This window comes from Anas platyrhynchos, chromosome 6 (assembly GCF_047663525.1).
Source record: "Anas platyrhynchos isolate ZD024472 breed Pekin duck chromosome 6, IASCAAS_PekinDuck_T2T, whole genome shotgun sequence".
NCBI classification, from domain to species: Eukaryota; Metazoa; Chordata; class Aves; order Anseriformes; family Anatidae; genus Anas; species Anas platyrhynchos.
In genome coordinates this window covers 24,138,403-24,154,623 of record NC_092592.1, presented here as the reverse complement: position 1 = coordinate 24,154,623, position 16,221 = coordinate 24,138,403, and the positions used below count along the sequence as shown (strand labels likewise).

The 16,221-nt window shown below is 34.6% G+C and overlaps 1 protein-coding gene across 4 annotated transcripts in view; it reads right to left on the bottom strand.

The window, feature by feature from the left end:
- Window positions 1–16,221, bottom strand: part of PCGF5 (polycomb group ring finger 5) — a 63,815-nt gene that overhangs the window by 10,528 nt on the left and 37,066 nt on the right. For 2 of the 4 annotated variants that reach the window (XM_072039600.1, XM_027459868.3), the window contains exons 3-9: window positions 15,664–15,760; window positions 10,375–10,430; window positions 10,193–10,252; window positions 6,824–6,972; window positions 5,035–5,133; window positions 3,574–3,663; window positions 1,594–1,653 (exon numbers count right to left, since the gene is read on the bottom strand). In XM_072039600.1, the coding sequence (XP_071895701.1) occupies window positions 1,594–1,653; window positions 3,574–3,663; window positions 5,035–5,133; window positions 6,824–6,972; window positions 10,193–10,252; window positions 10,375–10,430; window positions 15,664–15,760 (611 nt within the window). The remainder of the gene's footprint in view (window positions 1–1,593; window positions 1,654–3,573; window positions 3,664–5,034; window positions 5,134–6,823; window positions 6,973–10,192; window positions 10,253–10,374; window positions 10,431–15,663; window positions 15,761–16,221) is intronic. The other 2 variants (XM_072039601.1, XM_027459869.3) reach the window with 1 other exon arrangement.

Below are 16,221 nucleotides of genomic sequence, written 5' to 3'. Positions count from 1 at the left end.
GAGGTAAGAGTAGGCTTCCAGAAAGTGTCATAGAATATCTGAGTGCTTGTTGCTGGAAGTTGTTAACATCTAATTTTTTTCGCTCTGTCAGCATTTCATTTAAGTCTGACATTTTCCTCTTAACTTACTGATCATTTTCTATAGCATAAAAATGAAGAAAATATTGTTTCAGCAACTGTATGGGCTTAAGTAGCCTCTGCTATAGGGCATAGATAGTTTAAGTCTTTTTTATTGCAAATTTGGAAGAATCAAGAATTATTACAGAAGTTACCATTAAAACCAGTAATATTTTACTGTATCCTTCAAACGCAAGAGAGACAAAATTCAGAAACCAAAAACAGAAAGACACCACTGCAGAGACCTATACAGATTAAAGTTTTCATGCTGGGGTACTGAAATGATCAGCAGAACTAAATGTGAACATACTTGCTGAGGATTTAAAAACTGGAGTGCAGAGAAATCAAAGCATAAAACCAGAAGTATTCAGCAGTAGCAAGAGCATTTAGTAGAGAAGACAGGGAGCACCATGTGTAATTAACAAATGTATTCATAGTGTAAGAAATTGGTCTGATTTTCTCAGCTAGGATATGGCTACCACATTATTTAAATGCTATTTCACTTGTTCTTCATGCTTCAGAACAAATACTTGGATTATATAAATTGCATCTAAAGTACTCAACTCTAATTGGAAGTGCATACAGGCAGAGACCTCACTGAAAAATTTGCCATGTAAACCAGTGCTGTTACAAAAAAATACAAACCAACTGTACAAATGCAATATGGTGGAGCGAGTATAGGTAGTGAGGTAGACATGACTGTAAAGCAGGTCACTCCCATCCACAGCAGAAGCAACCTGCTATCTTTATTCTTTTTTTTCCCCCCCCTCAAGTAAAAATATTACTTCAGACTTTCAAAGTTACTTTTAGAAGAAATTAATTCAATTCAATTCAAAAGGCTCAGTGAGCACACTGAAACATTGATATACAGAGAAAAAAACACCAAGCTGATCAGTGAAATCTAGGAATCAACTTCAATTTGCAGACTGGAGGTTTTTGTTCGTTATATTCTACAGATAAGTCATTATTCCATTTCTAATTTGAAAAGAAATGAAAGGAATATAGTAGCAGAAAAAAAAAAAACGAACAACAAACACTTCTTTTCTCCATTAAAAAGAACGTATGAAGTGCCTTAAAAATACGACACCAGCGTGGTCTTTTTTGGTTCACTCTTCAGTTTTGGTCCTTTGTTAGTGACTGCCCAATGCTACTTGTTAGAAGGATGAGATAACATGTAGAAGGATGAAGTTAGATAACACTTCCACACTGATGTCGATTTCCAACTACAGAATGAAGCAACAAGATAATTGACCTAATGGAAATTAAAAATCTTTTAAGCACATAAAATCTGATAATTTGAATGGAGTATATTTATTCATTCCATAAAGCTATTTTTGAATGAATATAAATAGCCCTTGCTCATGGTGTTTGCACACTTTATAGTGAGAGGATATAAAAACTCCACAATTTGGATTACAACTGTAGTGTTGACAGGATCTTACTGACTGTAATATGTACAGTCGTGAGTGCCTCTTACCTGATAAAAAGTGCCATCCTGTGAGCAGACTTGCGAAGATGAGCAGTTCTGACACCGAAACTGCGAAGGAGATGATTTTCTGATCAGATAAGAGGCATCCACAACTGGACATATACATTTATCTTTTTAATTTTTCTTATTTATTTTTCAAATGTAAAATTTAAAATTTATTTACTTGTTTAAAACAAGAAAGACTTCTCTAAAGAATAAATTGATCTTTTCCCTTAACTATGCTACCTCTTGAAAGGTCCACAGGTGTGCCAGCAAAAGCTCACAGTGAATAGTATCAAAGACATAGATAATGGATTTACTTGATCTTCATCCAAAAGAAGAGATCATTAATTAATTACCATTGCAACTTCTGTTTTATAACAAGACCCAACAAAGTTAGGGAAAACGAAATCAGAAGCCCAGATGTTACTAGATTTATCATCAGCACAATGTAATTTTTACTGGTTTTAGTTTGTCATCTCTGACTTCAGGGGAATGATTTAAAAATACATAAAGGAAAAGATGAACCCTTACCTGACTTATAACTTATAAATCTAAGCAAAAGTTGTCAACTTTTATATTCACTTAAGGTTAAAATGGTAGTTCTGAGATTTTTGAAAAACATAAGCCAGTACAAATAATGTCCTTTTTGTCGAGATGGCTATTACCATTGCTTACAAACCAGTGCAACTGACAAAGGTCCATCTGTAGGCATGGTCCGCAGGACTAAATTTCATGAAAAAAAACCTGTTATCACTAAAGTTGTTGCTTCAACGTTTCCTAATAGTACAATGAGTGTTAAAATATAAAATGGCTAGGCAAACACATACCACTGGTGTCAAGGCAGCACTAGAAAAATGGTACTTAGGGTGTTACTGGTACAGTTTGGGGTTTCAGTAAACATCAAATTTCAGTGCAATATTATTTTCAAATGTAATAAATACTTTCCTACACATATTAACACCCTTAGTTCCTATGATTTTTTTTCACCCTTTTTTCTTTTTTTTTCCCCCTCCAGATTAAGGTAAATCTTTAAGAGACTCTTGAATCGTTAACTCCACAGTGTGCTTAATCCTCTGTCTTCTCTGTTCAAGTCCCAGTGCATTTTAATTCTAAGTACTAGAAAGCTTAAAAAGAGTATAGAAAGTTTGGAATTTTCTACAGATTAATAAATTAACTTAAGTGCATAACTTTAGCTGTGCTCCAACATAGCCCCCACTGGTAGTGACAGGCAACAAATCTGCTTATAGCATAAAGCAATAAGGAGTGAAGAGCAATCAATAGCCACACACAAACAAATGAATATATATATTGAAAGAGAAGAAATGGAGGTATGACCTCTGATAAAAAAAACAACTTAGTATACAAGTAATTGTAAGAGCTACTTAATCAAACAATATCAGACCTGAAAGAAAGGTTGTTTAATAAATCAAATATTCTAAAATATACACATAAAAGAAGAAAAACAACTCTAGCTGTGTTACATGGATGTTAGTGTTTGTTACACAACATCGCTAAATTACATGGGTTCAGCATTAACAGAAGCAATCATAAATCAATTAGATTTCTCCCATAATTTTTCAGTGTTATGGTTTATTACTGACTCAATAAAACAAATTCTAAATAAAAAACTGTCAGATGCAGATTCCTTAACTAGTGAGATGTAAAAGGTCACTAGAAGGAAATTTGCAGAAAATACGTGCTTGGAGTTTTCAGATAGATGACTTAAAACTATGAGCAGGACTTCTATGTAAACTGTGTATACCTGCTAATTTTAAGTTTCAGATTCTACACAATATACTCGCTAGAGAGTTTCACTCACTAGATCCTTTTTAAAATAAGAAATCCAGAAGACATGCAAAATCAATTTTTAAATTCAGAGCTTTTGAAGGGTCATGGTATATATTCTGTGTCAAGCTATAAAAGTATGTATGCTCTCTACAATAAATACACCAAAACATCATCTATTAATAATGTAACAGCATTTACGTTTTCGCCTCTTAGTCTCCATCTTGTCATATAGATGAATTCCATAGTATGATCCTTCCCCATGATTTCTCCATTGCATAGTACATCCAGCTTAAAATATAACAGAACAAACAGTAAGACAAACTTATGCAACATTTTCATGACTTAGTAAACTCTTAAGAGAACCTCTGAAAATTAATCCCAGAACTTCTATTATTATATAGTAATTTTATTAGGAATATGTATCAAATCTTAATAAATCCAACATTCTGACAATGTGCTATTTTGTACACTAGTATTCCAATTTATTTTTTTCACTTTTACATTTTCAATGAAAATGTTGATAGAAGAAAACCTACTAAACTAGGTAGAAAATCACTAGTAGATGTTTCCTATACTTATCAATGCCACACAGTCTCTTTGAAGAGAAAGTCTTTTGTGTTGCATAGTGAAGGTATTCTGCAATACTCTTTCAAACCCAAACTTACAAAACTGAAGTACTGTAATTGTCAGCTTTTTAAAATAAGTTATGAATTAACTTTAAAAATGTAGTTTAAAAATAATGGTAAATTTCATGGTAAATGCATTTCTCAGTATAAAGACATGATTCCTCATTAAATTGAGGACTAAAGGCATAATACAAAAAGCTGTTTATCTTACTGTTAAAGATGACTGATTTAAACTGTACCATAGCATCTTAAGTTTACCTTTCAGTGAAAATCTATGGCTATTTTTTCATTACTATAGCCATAAATGCTTTCCTACTTTTAAGAGGAAAAAAATGTTAAATGTTAAAATTTTGCAGTAAGCAGATACCACATAACACAGGACTTTAAGGTGTCAGAGTGAGATTAAATTAATGTAAAACAAAACCAAATAACAACAAAATGGCTAGTTAGCACATCATAATAACATGCTAAACTCAGGTTTATAACTCTGCAACCCACCCCTCTCTCCATGAAATTCCACGTAAATCCAGAGAAGGTGTGTGTGTATATATATTTATACACACACACATACAACTTCAAAGATTCAAATATTCAAATGGTATTTTTTGTTACTTCTTCCTAATGACTGAATTGTTTTTTATATCTAAAGAAAATGAAACTGAAGGATAACTTGGTGTATGTCTAGTTGATCTCTCCTTTTCCCAACAGCTACTGGCTGAAACGTTCATTAAGTAACTTTTTTTTTTTTATTAGCCACATGAAAAGAGAGATCATTTATTTTCACATAAAAATGCCTAAACTAATTTATCTCTCAGATTATTACAACTGTTTGAGTTTCTTGGTTAGAAAGTTTTAGCCATTGTGATAAAACGTGGACTTCCATTTAAGGACAGAAAATATACCTTAGAACATTGAATAGTACTTAGTGACTCAGACTTAAAGATATTCCTCAAGTTTAAATATGATTGAGTTTCATAAAAATCTAATATTTTGCAATGCAATAAAAATACAAGCATTGTTCTTTCAAATGTACCTCGTAAGAACTTGGAAGTTTTAATTTTAAGCTGAGAAACTTTTTAATAGTTCCCACAGTCACTCGAGTGGAACAGCGGATAAATTTCTTCATTAAACCCTAAAGCAACAACAAAACAGAAAAAGTATGTTAGAAATTATGGAATCATGCATTCTTGTTCTTCATTAAATAGCATGTAAGCAATCTTTTGTCAAGAAGAGCTAGCTGTAAGTAATGATTACTGGTTGAACAAAAATATTTTACTGCAGTCTTTTAATCCATAATAGCACCATAGGTTCATTTCTGTTCACTTCTTTGAAAGAAGATTTGGATCCCAGTCATTCAAGGCACAACATATATGAAGAACATTATGCTGACGACAATCCTGAAAGCATGAGGTAGCTCACCTACAGCTAACTTTTTTTAATATTTGTGTGGTATTCTGTAATCTGCTGGGTAATACATATCTATCTATAATCTATCCGTAATATCTACCATCGATGCTTTTTGGTATAATCTACCAAAAAGATAAACAAGAAAACTTTTTTTTTTTTTTTTTTTTTAATTCTGAAATGCACTGAATTGTCTCAAACAAAAGGACTAAATGAATGTAGAAGTGGAGACAGGTTATCAACAATCACAGAATCACAGAACTGTAGGGGTTGGAAGAGACCTCAAAAGATCATAGGGTCCAACGCCCCTGCCAAAGCAGGTTCCTCAGAGCAGGCTGCCCAGGTAGGCGTCCAGACAGGCCTTGAATATCTCCAGAGAAGAAGACTCCACAACCTCCCTGAGCAGCCGGTTCCAATGCTCCATCACCCTCACCCTAAAGAAGTTCTTTCGGATGTCAGTGTGGAACTTCCTGTGTTCTAACTTGCAGCCACTGCCCCTTGTCCTATCCCCACAAACCACTGAGAAGAGGTTGGCTACATCCTTCTGTCCCCCACCCCTCAGGTATTTATATATACTGAGGAGATCCCCTCTCAGTCTTCTCTTCTCCAGGCTGAACAGACCCAGTTCTCTCAGCCTTTCCTCATAAGGAAGATGCTCCAGGCCCCGTATCATCTTTGTGGCCCTCCGCTGGACTTTCCAGGAGATCCCTGTCTTTCTTGTACTGGGGAGCCCAGAACTGGACACAGTACTCCAGGTGAGGTCTGACCAGGGCAGAGTAGAGGGGGAGGATCACCTCCCTTGACCTGCTGGCCACACTCCTTTTAATGCACGCCAGGATCCCATTAGCCCTCTTGGCCACAAAGGCACAGTGCTGGCTCATGGTCAACCTGTCATCCACCAGGACCCCCAGGTCCTTCTCCTCAGAGCTCCTCTCCAGGAGGTCGTCCCCCAGCCTGTACTGATACTTCAGGTTGTTCCTTCCCAGGTGCAGGACTCTACACTTGCTCTTATTAAATCTCATTTGGTTTCTTCCTGCCCATCTCTCCAGCCAGTCCAGGTCTCGCTGAATGGCAGCACAGTCTTCAGGCCTGTCAGCCACTCCTCCCAGCTTTGTGTCATCGGCGTACTTGCTGAGGGCAGACACTATTCCCTCATCAAGGTTGTCGATAAAGATGTTGAACAAGACCGGACCCGTGTCTCCCATACCAGCCCACCCCTCAATTCTTACCATCAAGCTCTCCACTTGTCCTTCACTCTTCCCCAGCTGGAGCTGGGTACACTCTAATTGCTCCCTCACATAAAGGGCAACCCCACCCCCTAATGATCTCTTATTAAAATTTATTGCTAATTGTTACAGAATGATTTGGTTCCTGCTATTCTTCCAACAATAACAACACAGATTGTTTTTACTACTCACTTTTACTACATTATCTCCCGACTGCCCATTGTTGCGTAAACAGTCAAGGCAGATAGCAATCTGTGGGTCACTCCTGTGATAGTCTTTATCTTCTTCATTTTCATCACATTCCTCATCTACTTTGGGTTTATCAGCTTTGGGGCTTTCATCTGTAAAATATGCAGACTGTATTAGTTAAGTGTAAAACAATTAAAAGTCACAGTGGCAACAAACATTAACTGAAAACAAACAAAAAAAACTTTTTCCTACTTCATTTTCAATAGTGTATTTTTCTTCATGTTAAAACAACACAACTATATATCATCAGTATATACTTATATTGATCAAATAAAAAAATCTCTTAAAATGAAGCTTTACTACTGAAATTTTAATGTAAAACACACATAAAACATTTCTATGTGGCAGGCAATGATTAAACATCCAACTTTTCAGAAGTTCTAAAAGTTTGAAAACTGGTACCCTTTCTGAATTTGAATTTCTGAATACTAAATCCTAAAACTAGCAAGGCTATCTACATGAGGGTCTGGCATAGGTTAAAAAAATAACCATACAAAGAACCATGAAAAGGACTAATTTTTACATTTTTGAAATACAGTATACAGTGTCATATATATTCATAATTTTTTGTATTCCCAACTTACTTATTTTGATTTAAAACACAGTCTGCTCCCTATTGGAATAAAACATTATCACAAGTTATGCCCAAGTCACTTGGATAAGCTACTTATGCATTTCCTGGAAAAGTTAAAAATTGAATTTAGCTGTTTTCCTATGCTTACCACAAACTTTTTAGATCACTTACAAGAGTTAAGGTGAGAATATAGAATGAAAACTTCAGTGAATATCAAGCTATTCCTAAGCTTCTAGACACAGTAATTAGTTCACAATTCATTTAGTTTCCATATTCAAGATGAGTTTTTTTTTTTCTTCAAATTTTAACTTGTTTAGAATGGGAAAAAAAAAAAAAAAGATTTGGGGGAAGATTTAGTTATGTGGTTTGAAAAGTCTTGAAAGGTAAAGCAAACCAGCTACAGAACTAAAGAAATTAGCAAATTTCCAATTGTTAAAACATAAAATCAGAAACAGGTACACACAACACAAAGGTCATGCCTTACTTACAAGGTATCCTGATAAAAACACATATGCTCCTCAATATACTAAAAGGTGCTAAACAATCTATTTACTAAAGAATATTCTTGCTGAGCCTGCCTGAATTTAAGAAGAGATTGGACTGTGCACTTAGTCACATGGTCTGAACTTTTGGGTAGACCTGTGCGGTGTCAAGAGTTGGACTTGATGATCCTTAAGGGTCCCTTCCAACTCAGGATATTCTATGATTCTATGATATTAGAAGTAATGTTATTTGTGGAAGCAACCTCCAGAAATCAATGTGATGGCCCAGTAAAGGCACAATACTAAAGTTCAGTATTATACAAGTTTAAAAAAAATAAAATAAAATCTAATTTCACCAAAATGGACTCTGCATTCTACAATTAAAAAACATCAAGCCAAGAATGGAAGAGAGAAAAAAAATAAAAGAATTCCCTAACTCCACCCCTCTTTCCATAAGGCATAGTTTGGTGTGTCATATTTTTTCCCTCATCTTCCTTGCAAATCCTGGGACTTGTCTACTTCCTGTGTTTTTCTCAGATAGTCAGTGTTAAACTGATTGCCAGAGAATGAGTCAATGTAGAGCTGGTTGCCCTTTGCTTTCTCCAGTTTAGACTGGAAAGTACCAGGAAGGATTTTTTTTTTTTCCAGTATCACACAATTATCCATTAATTCTCTCTAGTAACTACTTTCCTAGTGCAGCATATCACCAATGCCTGAGATATGCTTTGCCTTTTTTCTTTCTCTTCCTTTTGATAATGTGAAAATTGTAATTTTGTGGATTTTATCACAGATCTTAAATGCTAAGTTTGGGAACTGCACTGGACCTTTGGTACATAACTGGCGGACTGTTGAACTAGACTATGTGACAGCAAGGGATAGTATTGACAACTGAAACGGTTCCTTCTTACTTAAATTTTCTCATAAAATAATTAATTCTCAGGCAACGTTCTGAATTTTTGTTCATATCAGAAAAAAAATATCATTTTTTGTCTCAGTGTATTATCAGGGCTTTCAAATGGTTTGTAGAGCCAAATTTCTATAGCCCAATGACACATTCCCTAACAAAGCTGGATACATCTGTAGCTGCTTAAAATTACATTGTGAGACTTTGTGACTCAAAAAACAACTCCATTTATTATATTTAGTAACTGACCTCCATTAGGTTTATCATTAAATTATGGAAGGTAACAACCAGAAGAATAAATTGATTAAAAGTAAGTCACATTCTACAAATTTGCAAATTGTATGTAACTTTTCCTCTATGCATCTTTACTTATATAGCAATAAATCTGTTTTTTGAAACAGTCAACAGGTCTGTATTTCATAAATATTTTCTGAATATTTTTTAAACCAAGAAAGTATGTTAACACAACATGTTGTAATAAACTAATATAACTTAAACTGTCCTGTACCTTTTCATTTAACTATATAACTGAGGTGAAGAACTCAGCTGCTTATAACAGATGCCAAACGCGACTGAACAAAACCAGTAAGAAAGAAAATGAAATATTCTGTAGTTGAAAAAAAGATATTACAAACAATGGAATGCAGAAAAGCATTGCAAGACATTCATGTGACAACAATCCTTCACTAAAAATAGTGGGTTTTGTATTTTTTTTTTTTAAGCTTAGCAGAGCCTTTCAGAAATATTTAAAAAGCCCAAATCAAGTATGGTATGTTATTAAACTCCAAAGCAAAATTAAAGGGGCCTAAAGACAGTTAGATATACACCTGACTCAGCAGCTCAATAATGAGCTCTCAAAGTTCATGGGTCAACTACAAAAAAAAAAAAAATAAATAAATCTATATAAAACAATTGTTTAGCATATGTGGAACACTGTTTTACTACTTGTCATAAATAATTCTTGACAGCCTCCTACTTCACAGCTGGTCAAACTTAGTAACAGAAAATAACCTGTAAAAAAGACTCAAGTTATTCTACACTGCATGTATTATTAGGAAAATTAAGAATTCAAATGGAAAATTGCATGAATGATGACTGTGAGAGCTTAAGGAAACACAAAAATAATGGTAAAACAGCTAGGGTTTGTAAAACAACTGGTTAAAAGGTAAGCAGCAGTAAATGAAGGCCCAAACTATATTTACATAGATTTTTTAAGAGTTTGCATCATCTTTGAATTCAGTAAAAACAATGTACGTGCGCTAACATTTGAAGAATCAGGGCTCCGTGAGGAGCTGAAATGTTACCTAGAATGAGGTACCATTGAGGGAGGAAGAAACAAAACAAAACATCACCTTGTCCATTTTCTTGAGGTTTGTTTTTCTTCCAAAATTCAATTTCTCGCTGCAGTTCCTCTAGTTAACATCAAAGAACAGTAATATGAATTTTAAAATCAGTACTACAGGCTTATCATTAGAAATAGTCATATTCCCTCCATCCACCCAAACCAGTACCCAAAACCAAATTAGAAACTTACGCTCTCGAAGTCCAGGCACCAGCTTAAATATAATTTCCTCCAAGGTGTTATCCAGCCTTTCAAAGGGAAAAAAAACATTTCATATTAACTAGAAACTAGCATTTTACATATTGACTTTAAAAAACAAATACTTTTGAATAATAAAATGAATTGTGTGTTTCTGGTAAATAATGTATCATGGAAAATGTAGTTGATTTTAGCTTGAGAGAAAAAAAAAAACATGTAGTAAAGCTTATTTCAACTGCCTCCTGAATGGATTTCTTCCAGAAATTACCAAGAAGTTTACATTTTAATGCATCAAGACAAAAAAAAAAAAAAAACAAAAAAAAAAACAACACATTATTCTGTAAAGTGTTTCTGTATAACAGAAGTTAAAAACAAACTGCAAAGATAATTTAGAAAAGTGATATTGAATCTTAAGGCTCAGGTCATGAGTAATAAGCATGAAAATGATACACTCCATTATCATACTGATTTTAAGAGTTCAAGTCCTTTCTAATACATCTGAGGAAAAACTGAACCTGTTCCCTACTCATTACAACATAGACAAACTGCTGTGGGCAGTATAAAGAAGCCCATACAGCATCCATGCTACTCTGGCTAGACAGTTCGCAGTAACCAAGTTAATTCACCATAAATAGTTCTATTTATATCTGCCATGAGTTTGTCTAGAAGGCAACAAGACACAGCATAGGCATGTATTCCGATACCCTGATCTGATATGATCTATTATGCTCTACAGTGTCAAAAATAGCTATGACAGTCCCTTCTAGAGTTCACAGTGCATTTACATTTGTTGTTGATGCTAAAATATTTTACTTCCCATTCTCCAGATTTACTTGTCTCCTATCCATTTAGTATATCATTTGCTTTTACACTCCATCTCACTTATCCTTCAGTTTCCTGTCTCTCATTGTTTTGTTTTTCTTCTTTGCTCTCTACATCTTCTCTTATGAATAGTAACTCACTGTCCACAGTTTACCAAAGACCCACAACAAAACCAAGTAATACAGCCAGAGAAATTAAGTACCTTGAAATTAATCCTGAAACTACAATATAATAATCACCTTTGCTATATTTTTAATTGCCTTAATTAATCTTCTCAATTATGATACATATCTATCTCAAAATACACATACGATATAAAGTTCTATTTGTACGTGTATGTGCTGTTAACAATTCATTATAGGCCTGTTATAAAATACTATTCACTATCTCTTTTTCACTAGTGGTAGCAGAGTAGGAAGATAGGATGATTTTACTGTTGAGGAATGCTGGATGAAATTTTAATATCTCCATTTCATGGAGACAGTCATAAAATAAGAATACTTATATTTAAACTACCACCATGATCCATTTTTAAATTGTTTCTCTTATAAAGACAAAAAACCAACAAACAAACAAAATTTCAGCAAGTGAAATACACTGCCCCAAAAGCAAAGAAGCATAGAGACCACTTTCTCATGGATGAGAAAGAAAACAAATTCATGGGAGATCAAAACACTGACTGTCTGATACATGAACCTACAGGTCTACCTTTCCAAATGGCATACTCACTCTTGCCTCTCAATATCTAATGCAACTAGATGGTACTACTTTCTATGAAGTTCCTACAGGGGACCATTGGGAACTTGTGAACTTGTCCCAGAAACTGAAAACATACTATTACTTAGAAACAATTCCACTTTGCAAGAAAGCTTCAATCTTCGTAACTTACACATTAAGAGAAAAGAAATTAGGACTTCAAGACAGAACCTCACTACCTTCGATCAAAAATCCTGCCAACCATTCCTAAGGATGGTATATACATACTGTCTTTTCTACATTCATTTCTGAGAATTTTCCCTTCGCACTTTTAACTGGTCTTCAATGGCCCAAAAGCAAAGTAGCAAGAAAAGATGTATGCTTAGTAAATTTATGATGCACAAAACTTAAGTGCACAACTTTACTCAGTGGTCTTCTTTTCCTTAAATGAGTGAACAGAAGGAACTACTACTACCTTATATATACTATTTAAAGCAAAATACCCCAGTAGATAAAGAGGGAAAAAAAAGTGGAAGAAAATAATACCTACTCAATCTTTGAGTACAGGAAATCTAACCTCAAACTATAGTGACGAATTTAGAAAATGAAGGGACAAATTTAGGAAATTGTAAAAATATTGTCGATTTCAGGTACATCCAATGATGCTCCTACCCTCCAAGCCTATGAGAACTCTAAGAAATTTGTATTTCTGTGACTTGAACAAATCCGTTCCAAAATGAAACTACTTGAGATAGCTCTGAAGTTGGTCTCAGTTGTTTACTATGATACTTCCTGTTAAAGCTGAACCAAAAACGTTTATATTTTAGACACCTCTTTGCACCCCCATATCTTCCAACTATCAAAACAGAATGCATGGAAATAACCACCAAGCAATTATGACAGCTTTGTGTATTTTTTCCCCTCTTCTATGATTTTGTATGACTTTTATGATCAAAGCAACTCTGATAATTGCTAATCATCTGAAATGAAGCAAATGAAGACTGTTACTCAGGAAAGCCTGCATTCAGAGAAGCGTGCTAAGAAGCATGCTTTTGTGGTATAACCAACAAATTTTCTACTGAATATTGATAATAAATAATTGTACAAAATTAGGAAAGAGAATTCCAGAATTTAACACTCTTTGTGAAATTTCATTTTAGAGCTCAATGTTGAATTTCAGACTTATGCTTATAGTTTCAACAGACCTGAAATACTGCTAACTGAAGGATGTATCTAAAAAACTCAAACAGCTGTGAAGTTACTCAGAATCGAGTTTATAAAGTAGTTTATAAAGTTTATCTGAAACATCTCAGCTAAAAACACTATTTAGAGTGTACAGTGCCATTTCTTGGAAACATACTGCACTCTTGAGCAGTGATGGGGCTGATCTCTCTAAAGAGAGAGTATAATTCATGTATGAAGTTGTTCAGGCAACTTCCAGAAAAGATAATTCCATTACATTGCTCATGTGCTCTTCCAATAGTTTGTTTAGCAAATGGTTAAAACTGTTTTCTAAAGTAAAACCAGCAAACTACTAGTTATATGCAGTTTGTCGACAAATAAACCCCATTACTCTAAAAGGAGTTTCAGGAAATAATTGCAGAGAAAATAGGTCTTCCCACATTTCTGGCTTGTGATCTTAACTTTTCTCACCCTTCGAGCATTTCCTGCTTAAAGCATGTTATTATTTTACTAAACATCTACAAGACATTTCAGAAAACGCCCCTTTTCAGCTCCTCTGAAATAGTCCTGTCACAATAAAAGACATATTTCTAAAATGCTTTTGTTTTCAGACTATTAGCAGTCTTCTGTACTGTGTAACAGCATCTCCTGTTATGGCAGACACAGTGCATCAGATGCTGACAGGAGATCAAAAAAATACTCGTGGTAAATATCTACATAAACCCTTTTAACCCTACAGTCCAAAAACATTTGGATGACAAAGACTTAATGGCACCACTTAGAGTTGCTGAATTTAATCTTTCTCACCTACCCTCTTAGAATCTAAGTGAAGCATGCATATCTGGGAATGTGCACACACATATCCATCATAAAAATCAAAGCAAATATGACAAATTATAGCAAACACAAGGAAATCAGGAAATAATACCACCTCTAGCAAACCGCAGATGTAAATATTTTAGCGTTGACACAGGAATATTTCTTCCTAAGTTCACAACAGTATTACACGCTAAATGAAAAATGGTACCCCTTTTTTTTTAAAAACAACAACAACAACAACAAAACTTTTACACTTGTACAGAAGACCAAAGGTAGCTGTGAGAAGGAAGCAATGCTTCCTTAGGGCCAATCACTAACATTAAATTATGATTTTAAGCACTGGCATAAGCCACTCAGGATAGCCTTGCCTGGGTAGCAGCTGATTAATTTTACTCATTTTCACTGCACACACAGCAACCAAGAAACATCTAGTTTCCTTTTTACTGCTTTGGTGTCTCCAGATTCCTCTGAAGATCCAGCTCATCACTGATTCAAATTCTTTTCCAGCTAAAATAAGCCAGTTTCCATTAAAAATAAACAAATAGTCAGTTCTCACATACATGATTGGGCTGTTGCTCACTCTCCAAATGTTTGGACAGTTAAGTTTGTTATCTGAATAATCGAAATACTAGGCATGTAAAAATCCATCTGGAAGATCAAGTATGGAACACCTCTCCTAAAATTGCTTGGATCATATTAGGTGACACAGACATATATGGAAGGAGCAACTATACGATGTAAGAAAGTTGAGCCTGTAAAACATTCTAAAAAGCAAACTGAAGAAAAACAGATGAGGAGAGTACAATGGATCCTTTGACAGAAATGAGAAATACTTATTAGTGTGTTGCTTTAGCAAGCACGTGTTCTGTAATGAATATATTAAACAGTGTTTCTTTTCTTCAGCTAATTTTCTCCCAAAGAATTTCTCTTCTGAAGTCCTTCACCTCCAACAGACTCCCAACACGTATACTGTAGAAAGCAAGTAAATTTGTATTTCTTGGGGAAGGTGGGAAGCGATAAGGATGGGGGAAGCACTTCATCATTCTAGGAAAACTTGAAATTCTACTATTGATGACATTTCTTGATTTCTCTGTACTATACTTGTAGGACGGCAATCACTTTGTTTCAACATAACATCACCAGAAGAGAATGCAGAATTTCAAGAAAAAGAGTTGTCTGAACAAAGATGTGTATGTTATTGTGATATTAAAAATACAATCTCCCAATGACAATTTCAGTGTCAAAACCTTTCACAACTCTCTTTTGATTAATCTGACAGCATTGTCAATTCAGATTGGTAAACCAACCCCTTGGAAAACATTCAGTTATTTGCATGATCCTTTTTCTACATTGCTTTGCTCTAAGAAGAAAAAGGTTGCATGCAGTCTGGAATCCCCTAAATCTAGGGGAGGAGGAAAGGTAAAAAGGACTATTGAACTTCTGTTCATATAAAGCGTAAAAGGTTCTTGGTTCATTTCTTTGTTTAATAAAGGTTTTAAAACATTTAATTTCATTTGTACAATATACTCAAGCCTTACTGTGACTTTCCCTTGTCTTTCCCCCTTGTATTATATGTGAAAAATCCCAATTTATAATTTGTTGAGAGATGAAAAACTGACGGAAGCTGTGGTCAAGCACAGTCAACACATACATTTTACTAACAGGCAAAAAATTGAATTCCGTTTCAGGATAAGGACATTAAAAGTTGTTGGTTTTGTTTGTTTGTCCTTCCATTTCAACAAATGTTGTGCAATGTCACCTTACCTTAACATTTCTAGTGGATTGGTCTCATGCACTTGGTTGCCACACCTGGGACAGTCATTGCTGTCTTCAAAGTGCTGAACGATACAAGTCTTACAAACTGAGGGACAAAAAAGGAAAAAAAGTAAGAAAAACTAAGTTCTAAGTAACACTGATTGAACACAATATAGTGATGCCAGCTAACTACTTAATACATCAAAGTTTAAAGAGTATTATTTCAAAGCAAATAACTGCAATGTACCTTATCCACTTATTGTTCCTCAAAGCCATAGCTAGTTCTGCTCTGCCGAGATACCAAGTCCAGCAGAGCAGCTTAGACAAGCATTGCTTTAGAATATGTGGTGTTTTTACAACTTACAATTGACATGGCGTGGTAAAATGCAAAAAAACATGCCATGCAGCACATGTATACAAAGAATAGGTTCTGAGATAGCCCATTCTGTGGCGTAGTAGTCCAGCAGGAGCAAATCATCACTTCAGATGATCTGAAAATGATTCGCCTGCATTGTTTGCTTTCCAACAGAGTTGTTGGCAACTGAAAATACTGTTGTAAATACTGCT